This window comes from Melanerpes formicivorus, unplaced genomic scaffold, assembly GCF_026170545.1.
Source record: "Melanerpes formicivorus ecotype bairdi unplaced genomic scaffold, bMelFor1.0.p_v2 SCAF_102, whole genome shotgun sequence".
NCBI classification, from domain to species: Eukaryota; Metazoa; Chordata; class Aves; order Piciformes; family Picidae; genus Melanerpes; species Melanerpes formicivorus.
This window is the reverse complement of record NW_027142454.1, coordinates 1578632-1589079: the sequence shown is the minus strand read 5'-3', so window position 1 is coordinate 1589079 and position 10448 is coordinate 1578632. Positions and strand designations below refer to the sequence as shown.

General features: G+C 63.1%; 1 protein-coding gene across 1 annotated transcript; it reads right to left on the bottom strand.

Moving 5' to 3' along the window:
- Positions 1 to 1076: 1076 nt before the first annotated feature.
- On the bottom strand, positions 1077 to 5437 carry LOC137455568 (C-signal-like). The gene is made up of 6 exons (XM_068166529.1): positions 5224 to 5437; positions 4673 to 4724; positions 4268 to 4455; positions 2581 to 2739; positions 2334 to 2444; positions 1077 to 1225 (listed from the first exon to the last, which is right to left on the bottom strand). Exons 1-6 carry the CDS (start codon positions 5359 to 5361, stop codon positions 1112 to 1114), a joined length of 762 nt encoding a protein of 253 aa, XP_068022630.1. The 5' UTR covers positions 5362 to 5437; the 3' UTR covers positions 1077 to 1111.
- Between the last annotated feature and the right edge of the window lie 5011 nt (positions 5438 to 10448).

Genomic DNA, 10448 nt, shown 5'->3' with positions numbered 1-10448 from the left:
GGGGGGAGTGGAGCCTGCTGCTGTGTCTGGTGATGTGGAGTCACCAGATCATCGAATGGGCTGGGCTGGAAGGGGCCTTGAAAGCTCAGCCAGTTCAAACCCCCTGCACTCAGCAGCCAGAGCAGGCTGCTCCCAGCCCCAGCTGGAATGGTTCCAGCCATGGGGCAGCTCCCACCCCTCTGGGCAGCCTGGGCCAGGCTCTCCCCACCCTCAAGCATTTCTCCCTTCTCTCCACTCTCAGTCTCCCTCATTCAGGTTAAACCATCACTCCCTGTCCTTTCACAACAGGACCTGCTCAAAACTCCTTCCCCTGCTCTCTCAGAGCCCCCTTGAAGCACTGAAAGGCCACCAGAAGGTGTCCCCTGGAGCCTTCCCTTCTCTAGGCTGCCCAAGCCCAACTCTCTCAGCTTGGCCTCACAGCAGAGCCCTTCCAGCCCTGCCAGCACTGCTGTGGCCTCCTCTGGCCCTGCTCCAGCAGGTCCTTGTCTGTGCTGAGGACTCCAGAGCTGCCCCAGCACTGCAGGGGAGGTCTCAGCAGAGCTCAGCAGAGGGGCAGAATCCCCTTCTGTGATATGGGATGGGTGCTGGGCATCAGCCCAGGATGAGATCCCAAAAGACATCCCCAGGGATGCGCTAGTTCCTGTGAGATGCTCCTGTGGTGAACCCCACCCCCAGGCTGGTGGGAAAAGGAGGAGGCTTTGCTGGCCTTGAATCAGCAGAAGAAACATCCATCAGCAGCCTGGGGGTGGGCAGGGAGCAGCTGACTGGCTTGAGGCATCTGAGCTCAGCAGGGTAAGACCTAGGGGCCTGCAGGGATGCCCCATGCCCATGGTGTCCCCAGGCCACCAACCAGTGTGGCTAAATGACCACAGAGAGCCAGACCTGCCCCTTGGGCAGTGTGAGGCTGCTGGGGGAGGGGAGGGAGGGTCCCTCAGCCCCAGGAGATGCCCTCGGCCCCAGGATGCAGGAGCATCCATCCCCCCCCGCCTCCTGGTGCGGGGACAGCACCCCCAGCTCTCACCCCACAGCCTTGGGATCCCTGGTGTCACCCCAGAGAGAGCCAGGGTGAGCCTGGAGAGGACAATTCAATGGCTTTACTGGGCAGGTGGTGTCACCAGGGCAGGCTCTGCCCTCTCCAGTCCCAGAAGGTGCCGTTGCTGTTGGCCGAGAGCCGGGCCAGCAGCTGCAGGACGCCCTGCACGCTCTCCTCCACTGTCACTGGGCCCTGGTGGACTCAAACAAACATAGTCATAGAACCAGAGAGCTGTCTGGGTTGGAAAAGCCCTCTGAGACCACCCAGTCCAACCAGCAACCAACCCAACCCCACCCTGGCCAGCAAACCCTGGCCCCAGGTGCCATGGCCACAGGGCTCTGGAACACCTCCAGGCACGGGGACTCCACCACCTCCCTGGGCAAAAACCAAGGCCAAAGCCTCTTCCAGCCACCTCCAGCGCTGGTGGGCTGCCACCTCTGGCCAGGAGAGGCTGGAGGTGCTCCAAGGAATGGGGTTTTACACTCATTAATCATCCCTAATCTGGGTGCTGTGAGGAGGGAGGTGGATATTCTGGGTCCTAACCAAACAGGAACTCAGTTTCTCCCTCCCTCAGCCATCTCCAGCCTGGCCAAGCTGCTCCCCCCCAGCATCCCTTTAGCACTGGTGGAGAAGAAGCCAAATTCAGAGTGATGGTGGCCCCAGGGGGCTTGGGGTGCTGGGGAGCAGCACCCTGGGGGAGGCTTGGCTGGAGCTGTGCTTGGGGCCGGGGGGCTCTCTGCTGACACACGACTGGGATGGGGCATGGGAGGGGAAGGGGGAGGAAAAGGAATGGTTAGGGGAGAGAGCCTGGGGGTGGTGCAGCTCCCCCCAGCACTCAGGGAGGAGTGTCTTGGGAAGGGATGGCCACAGGAAAGGATAATCCATGGGAGTGATGCTTGGAGAAAGGGATGTCCCTTGGGGGAAGGGAAAAGATGTCCCAGGGGGAGGGGATGCCCACCGTGAGATGGGAAGGGATGGCCCTGGGAAGGGATGGCCCTGGGAAGGGATGGCCACATCCCTGGGAAGTGATGTCCCCAGGCAGAGCTGTCCATGGGAGGAGAGGTCGGTGGGAAGGGATGCAGATGGGGGAGGGCTGTCCCTGGGAAGGGATGTGCCCGGGAAGGGACGTGCCTAGGAAGAGGTGTCCCTGGGAAGGATGCCCCTGGGAAGTGGGAAGGGGTGCTTGTGGGAAGTCTGTCCGTGGGGAAGGGCTGCCCACGGGAAGGGGAGGTGCCTGGGAAGGGTTTGCCTGTGGGAGCTGGCAGAGCCAGGGCCTGGCCGCGCCGCTCCCGTCGCTCACCGTCCCCTCTCCCGAGGGGGGGCTCACGCAGCCAGGGTCCACGGACACGCAGAGGATCCCACTGCCTCCGTACTCCAGAGCCAGGCACTTGGTGAGCATGTTCAGAGCAGCCTGGGGTGGGGGACACACAGCTGCCACCACCGTGGGGGGGGTGTGACACTGCCACTGCCAAAGCCTGCAGGGGAGCTCCTGGAGGAGGGGGAGGAGGAGGAGGAGACCCCCAAGCCCCTGCCTGCCGTGGCAGTACCTTGCTGCAGCGGTAGCAGACGTCCTGCCTCTCCTGCCAAGCCTCTCCTGCCTCGATGGAGCCCAGGATGCTGGAGATGTTAACAATGGCAGCTCTGCTGCAGCTCAGCCCACGCTGCCCCTCGGCCTCGGCTGCCTCCTTCAGCAGGGGCAGGAATGCCTGTGGGGGACAGGCCCGTGGCCATCACAGACTCAGAGGAGGACCCTGGCTTGGAGGGACCCTCAAAAATCATCTTGTCCAAGCCCCCCTGCAGGCAGCAGGGACACCTCCAGCCAGAGCAGGCTGGCCAAGGACACAGCCAGGCTGAGCTTCAATGCCTGCAGGGGTGGGACCTCAGCCACCGCCCTGGGCAACCTGTGCCAGGCTCTCCCCAGGCTCCCTGTGCAGGGCTTCCTCTTCATGCCCAACCTAAATCTCCCCTGCTCCAGCTTCAAACCATTCTCCCTCATCCTATCACTCCAAGCCCTCCTGAGCAGCCCCTCCCCAGCTAGCCTGCAGGTCCCTTTCAGACACTGAAATGCAGCTCTGAGGTTGCCCTGAGGCCTTCTCTTCTCCACACCGAGCAGCCCCAACTCTCCCCCAGCCTGTCTTTGCAGGAGAGGGGCACCAGCAGGCTCTTCTCCTCACCATCCTCTTCCTCTCCCCAGCCAGCAGCCGGGGGTGTTCACAAGGCTGCTGTGCAGGGACCCCTCTGCTGGTGCTGGTGCTGGTGCCCATGGCCCTGCTCACCTGGCTGCTCTGCAGGGACCCCTCTGATGGTGCTGGATCCCATGGCCCTGCTCACCTGGCTGCTCTGCAGGGACCCCTCTGCTGGTGCTGGTGCTGGTGCCCATGGCCCTGCTCACCTGGCTGCTCTGCAGGGACCCCTCTGCTGGTGCTGGTGCTGGTGCCCATGGCCCTGCTCACCTGGCTGCTCTGCAGGGACCCCTCTGATGGTGCTGGTGCTGGTGCCCATGGCCCTGCTCACCTGCCTGGTGTGCAGGGACCCCTCTGCTGGTGCTGGTGCTGGATCCCATGGCTCTGCTCACCTGGCTGGTGTGCAGGGACCCCTCTGATGGTGCTGGTGCTGGTGCCCATGGCCCTGCTCACCTGGCTGCTCTGCAGGGACCCCTCTGATGGTGCTGGATCCCATGGCCCTGCTCACCTGGCTGCTCTGCAGGGACCCCTCTGATGGTGCTGGTGCTGGATCCCATGGCCCTGCTCACCTGGCTGCTCTGCAGGGACCCCTCTGCTGGTGCTGGTGCTGGTGCCCATGGCCCTGCTCACCTGGCTGCTCTGCAGGGACCCCTCTGCTGGTGCTGGTGCTGGTGCCCATGGCCCTGCTCACCTGGCTGCTCTGCAGGGACCCCTCTGATGGTGCTGGATCCCATGGCCCTGCTCACCTGGCTGCTCTGCAGGGACCCCTCTGCTGGTGCTGGTGCTGGTGCCCATGGCCCTGCTCACCTGGCTGCTGTGCAGGGACCCCTCTGCTGGTGCTGGTGCTGGATCCCATGGCCCTGCTCACCTGGCTGCTCTGCAGGGACCCCTCTGCTGGTGCTGGTGCTGGTGCCCATGGCTCTGCTCACCTGGCTGCTCTGCAGGGACCCCTCTGCTGGTGCTGGTGCTGGTGCCCATGGCCCTGCTCACCTGGCTGCTCTGCAGGGACCCCTCTGCTGGTGCTGGTGCTGGTGCCCATGGCCCTGCTCACCTGGCTGGTCTGCAGGGGCCCGATGGTGTTGGTGCTGTAGACCATGGCCATGTTCTCGGCCGTCTCGGTGGCCAGCGTGCTGCGCCGCGTGGTGCTGGCGTCGTTGATCAGCAGGTTGAGCCCAGCCCTTCCCACCTTCTCCCTCACCTTCCCCACTGCTGCCCTGATGCTGTTGGGGTCTGTCACATCTGTGAGGGGACAGGAAGGCCTTGCTGGGGGGGATGGCCCCGCCGTGTCCCAGGCAAAGCGCTGCCGGAGGTGGTGGGAGGCAGCTCCCTGCCGCCCCCAAGCCTCCTCCCTCCTGCTGCCAGCGGGGACCTGGCCCCCACCCGCTTGGGTGGCGTCTCCTGCAGCCACCCACGGGTGCCACCGCGTCCTGCAGCCCCTGCCCGCCCTGGCACCTACCTAGAGGCAGGATCACGACGTTGGGGAATCCCAGAGCCACCTCGTTGACAGCCTGCGGAGCGAAAAGGGAGGCGCCCGGTGGAGGCGGCGGCGCTGGTGCTGCCCTGCTAGGGGGGGGGCGGCAACCGGGACACGACCAACAGGTTTCAACACGTCCCGGTGGGAGGGCTGCAGGCTGAGTCGCTGCTTCTCTGCCCCTAGCCAAGCCCAGCACCTTCAAATCCCCTGTGGTGTGTGCCCCCACCTTGTGTGTGTGTGTGTGTGTGTGCCCCCCCCGTGTGTGTGTGTGTGCCCCCCGTGTGTGTGTGTGTGCCAGCGACCCCCCCCCCCCACCAGACCCAGCATCCCTCCCACCCCCTGTGCCGAGAGGAGCACAATAATTCCATCCACACAGAGACATCTTTCCACGGCATTCGTGGGCACGGTGGCTCTCCCCAAACCCCGGTGGGGTCGGTGACACCTCTGAGGTGCTCACAGCTGAGTATCACCCCCCGCCCGCTCCCCCCCTTCCCTCCCCCTACTCCGCTCCTTCCTTTCAGCACCCTCCCTACCTTCCCCTGGGGGTCCAGGCAAGCAGCAAAGAGGTGGCGCGGTGGGGTCGGTAGCTGCAACAAGCCCTTCAGCAGCCCCAGGCCGAGCCCCCCGTCGCAGCCGGTCAGCAGGACGCTGTCCGCGCCCAGCGCCTCCATCCCCGCCGCCGCCGCCCGCCGCCCGCCGCCGCCGCCGCCGCCCCGGCAGGGGTTTGGCAATCGGCTGCCAGGCTTCGGGAGGGGACAGCGCAGGTGCTGCCGGGATGGGTGGGGTGTAGGGGGGTGTGTGCGGGGGGATGGCCTGCACGCATTCTCCTCAGGCGGGGCAGGGTGATGCTCTTCTGCATCCCAGAGGGCACCTTGAGCATCGCAGAGCCGCAGAAGGCCAGCAGGACTGGGGGGTGGGTTGGAGGGGGACCTCTGGAGATCATTCAGTCCAACACCCCTGCGCTCTTTCCAGCTAAAACCATCTCTGGAAAGAGAGCAGCACCTCTGGAGGTGTGCTCTGGGCTGCTGGGTGCAGTCCTCCTGCAAGAGTTCAGCGGTAGCAAGGGGGTAGGAGTCCAGCACTGCACAGGCACTGGTTGGGGGTAGGAGCCCAGCACTGCACAGCTCCTGGTTGGGGGCAGGAGTCCAGCACTGCACAGCTCCTGGTTGGGGGCAGGAGTCCAGCACTGCACAGCCACTGGCTGGGGGCAGGAGTCCAGCACTGCACAGCCACTCGTTGACAGAATGCTCACAGCCTGGTGAGGGTTGGAAGGGACCTCTGGAGATCAGTTGCACAGCAGCTGAGCAGCTGGGGCAGCTCTTGGCCCTTTCCCCACAGCCAGAAGCAGCTTGAGGTGTCCAGGTGCTGCTCAGCATCACCCAGCACCAGGAACCTTCCCTACAGCAGGCCAGGAAGGCTCTTCTGGAGTCCCCCTCCCCCCCTGGGAGGGCTTCTGGTCCCTTGTGCAGCTGCCATGCACACAGAGCCCAGCATGGGGAGGGCTGGAAGGGACCCCTGGGGCTCACCCAGCCCAACCCCCCCCTGCTCCAGCAGGGCACCCACAGCAGCCTGCCCAAGGCACAGTGCCCAGGGGGGGTTGGAAGGTCTGCACACCAGGAGGCTCGACAACCTCTCTGGGCAGCCTGCTCCAGGCCTCCAGCAGCCTCACACCAAACAACTTTCTCCTCCTGGTCAGCTGCAACCTCCTGGGTTATAATTTGTGTCCACTGCCCCTTGGCCCGGCCCTGGGCACCGCTGACAAGGATCTGGCCCCAGCCTCTTGCCCCCCACAGCTCCTTTAGCTCTTGCTGAGCATTGCTCAGCTCCCCTCTGGGGCTGCTCTGCTCCAGGCTCTCAGCCCCAGGGCTCTCAGCCTCTGCTCCCCACAGAGCTGCTCCAGGCCCCTCAGCAGCTTTGCAGCCTCCCCTGGGCTCTCTCCATCAAGCCCCTGCCTGTCTTGAGCTGGGGATGTCAGGACTGGACCCAGTACTGCAGCTGTGGCCTGAACAGGGCAGAGCAAAGGGTGAGGAGAAGCTCCCTCCACCTGCTGGCCCCACGTTTCTTAGAAGTTATTAGTTATTAGAATAGACCAGGTTGGAAGAGACCTCAGAGCTCATCCAGCCCAACCTCTCACCCCAGCACCATCTGATCAACTCAACCATGGCACCAAGGGCCTCAGCCAGGTTCTTCCTGAACACCTCCAGGGATGGGGACTCCACCACCTCCCTGGGCAGCACATCCCAAGGGCCAATCTCTCTTGCTGGGAAGAACTTTCTCCTCCCCTCCAGCCTAAACCTCCCCTGGCACAGCTTGAGGCTGTGTCCTCTTGTTCTGCTGCTGGCTGCCTGGGAGAAGAGCCCAACCCCCACCTGGCTCCAACCTCCCTGCAGGGAGTTGCAGAGAGCAAGAAGGTCTCCCCTGAGCCTCCTCTTCTCCAGGCTAAGCAACCCCAGCTCCCTCAGCCTCTCCTCACAGGGCTGTGCCCCAGACCCCTCCCCAGCTTTCTTGCCCTTCTCTGGACACCTTCCAGCAGCTCAACCTCTTTCCTAACCTGAGGAGCCCAGAGCTGGACACAGGGGTGGCCTGAGCAGTGCTGAGCACAGGGCAGGATGAGCTCCCTGCTCCTGCTGGCCACACTGCTCCTGCTGCAGGCCAGATGCCCTTGGCCTTCTTGGCCCCCTGGGCACACTGCTGCCTCCTGTTCAGCTGCTCTCCACCACTCCCCCCAGCTCCCTCTCTGCCTGGCTGCTCTCAGCCACTCTGCCCCCAGCCTGTAGCACTGCCTGGGGTTGCTGTGGCCAAAGTGCAGCCCCTGGCACTTGGATGTGTTCAATCTCCTGCCCTTGGCCTCTGCCCATCTGCCCAGCCTGGCAAGGTCCCTCTGCAGAGCTCTCCTCCCCTCTCACAGCTCAACTCCTGCCTCCAGCTTGCTGTCAGCTGCAAACTCACTGCTGCTGGACTCCATCCATCCCCTACTATCAACCAGCACCCCCAGCTCCCTCCTTCATGCACTCCAGGAGACCACTGGGGCCTTCTTGCCCCTCAGGGCACACTGCTGGCTCACCCCCCAGCACTGCCAGCTCCTTCTCCCTGGCGCTGCTCCCCAGCAGGTCTCCCCTCACCCCTCCTGCTGCGGTACAGCCCAGGTGCGGAACCCTCACCCACAGATGCCTCACCCCAGCCCTTGGGCACCCCAGGAGTGATGATGATGATGATGATGGAACCTCCATGGGTGCCAAGCCCAGCCAGAGGGGAGCAGGAGAGGCTCTTAATTACAGTACAACCTTTATTAATACTGGAATCTTCACAGTGCATTCGTTACTTGTAGCAGTGACTATGGAAATTGGGGGGGGGGGGGGGAGGGAGGGAGAGGAGGGAGTGGGGGGGGGGTGGGAGGAAGGGCAGGGAGAGGAATTAAGGTCCAAAAAAAACACCAAAAGAAAATAAGAAGAAGCAATCCAAATAAAATTAAAAGAGAGAGGCTGAAAGAAAGAGAAAGAAACTGCTGGGGGGAGGGGGGGAGGAGGGGGAGGAGGAGGGATGGAGGTGTTTGGGGAGTTTGAGGGGTAGGGGGGAAGCAGTGGCAGAGGTGGGAGCACAGAGTGAGGGGAAAGGAAAAGGAAGAGGAAAGGGGAGAAATAAATTAACCAAACCAAAGCAAACCACCAAAATAACTCAAAAGCCAGGGGGAGGAGGGAGGGAGGGTAGGAGGGAAGGAGGGGGGGAAAGAAACCCCAAACACAAAGGACCAGGTTTATAACAACAGCACCAGAAAAGTGACTTCAGAGAGACAGGCTCAGGCTCTGTGTGGTGGTTGTTGTTGCTCTTTCCCAAGGAATTCTCATTTTCTGTACAAAATCAGAGACACCACATTGCCCCCCCACCCCCCCACCCCCCTCCATCACAGCTTTCCCTCCCCCCCCCTGCCCCCCCTCCCTCCCCACCCCCTCCTCCTCCTCCTCCTTCCCCAACCCCAAACATTTGTCACTTGGCATCAGCGGTTCTGAGGGCAGGGAGAAAGGGGCTAGGGGGGGGAACTACTTTGTTATTCCTAAAGGGGGGGGTAGGGGGTGGGGGAGAAAGGGAATGGAGAGGGGAGGGGAGGGGGCTGCGATGCGACAGACAGCGGGGGGGGTGGGGGGGGTGGGAGCTATGTACAGCCAGGGGGGGGCCAGGGGAGGGGGAGGTGGGGAGAGGGGGGGGTGTTGTGCTTTCCTCTAGCCACTGGCAGAAATCAGCTGCTTTCCTTTTGGGGGAGGGGGGGTCTGTGTGAACCCTCCCCCCATCCCCCAGACCCCCTTCCCCACTCAGCAGCACCGTGTGGGGTGCTGAGGGAGGGGGAGGGGATGTGGAGGGTCTGGGGGGGACACACACCCAGTGCTTTCTAAGGGGGGGGTGGGTCAAAGAGGAGGGTTGGTGTCCTCAGTTGCTCCTCTCCCTTCACAAGCTGGAGGGGGCTGTGGTGCCTGTCCCACTGATGTCCCCCCCAGTGTGTCCCCCACCCCCCTCCCTGCTGCTCCTGGCCACCCCCCCCCCATAGTGGGGCTGGCTCGGGGGGCAGGCAGCTGAAGAGGGGACAGGGATGGGACCCCCTGGCTCCTGGTGCTGCTCCTGCCTTGGACCCTGCTGCTGCCACTGTGCCCTTCTGGGGCTGGGGGGCACCCACTGCTGGCACTGTGCCCTTCTGGGGCTGGGGGCACCCACTGCTGCCACTGTGCCCTTCTGGGGCTGGGGACACCCACTGCTGGCACTGTGCCCTTCTGGGGCTGGGGGCACCCACTGCTGGTACTGTGCCCTTCTGGGGCTGGAGGCACACACTGCTGGCACTGTCCCCTTCTGGGGCTGGAGGCACACATTGCTGCCACTGTCCCCTTCTGGGGCTGGGGGCACCCACTGCTGCCACTGTCCCCTTCTGGGGCTGGAGGCACACATTGCTGCCACTGTCCCCTTCTGGGGCTGGGGGCACCCACTGCTGCCACTGTCCCCTTCTGCTTGCTGGGCTAGGGGCACCCACCTGTGCCCAGCAGGGAGAAACAGAGAGAGGAGAAGGGAGAGGGGGAGGAAGGGGAGAAAAAGAGGAGAGGAGAACAAGAGGGAAAAAGGAAGGGAAAAAAAGAGGAAAGGGAGGGGGAAAAGAAAAAGGAAGAGAAGAGGGAGGGAAGAAAGTAAAAAGAGGAAAACAAGAGGAAAAGGAATAGAAAGAAAATAGAAGAGGAAGAGGAGAAAGAGACAAAAGAGGAGAGAGGCAGGAGAGAGAGAGGAGAGAGTGGGGAAGGAGGGAGGAAATAGAGGAAAGATGAAAAAGGAGGAAAATGGGAAAAGAGAGGAAAAGGAAAGAGAACAGAAAAGATAGAGGGGAAAAGAACAGAGGAAAAAGAGGGGAGAGGAGAGGAGGGGAGGGGAGGGGAGGGGAGGGGAGGGGAGGGGAGGGGAGGAGAGGGGAGGGGAGGGGAGGGGAGGGAGAGGGGAGGGAGAGGGGAGGGAGAGAAGAGGGGGAGGGGAGGGAGAGGGGAGAGGGAGAGGAGATGGAGAGGGAGAGGGAGAGGGAGAGGGAGAAGGAGAGGGAGAGGGAGAGGGAGAGGAGAGGAGGAGGGGAGGGAGAGGGGGCTTAAGAGAAAGGCAGAAAAGCAGAAAGAGAGCAGAAAACAAACCAAAAAGAAGAAAAGAGAGATCCTCGAGAAGCAGAGGAGCAGCAGAGCCAGAGAGAGCCCAGGTGAGGACAAACCACAAGGCAAGGAGGGGCTGGGATGGGGGAAGG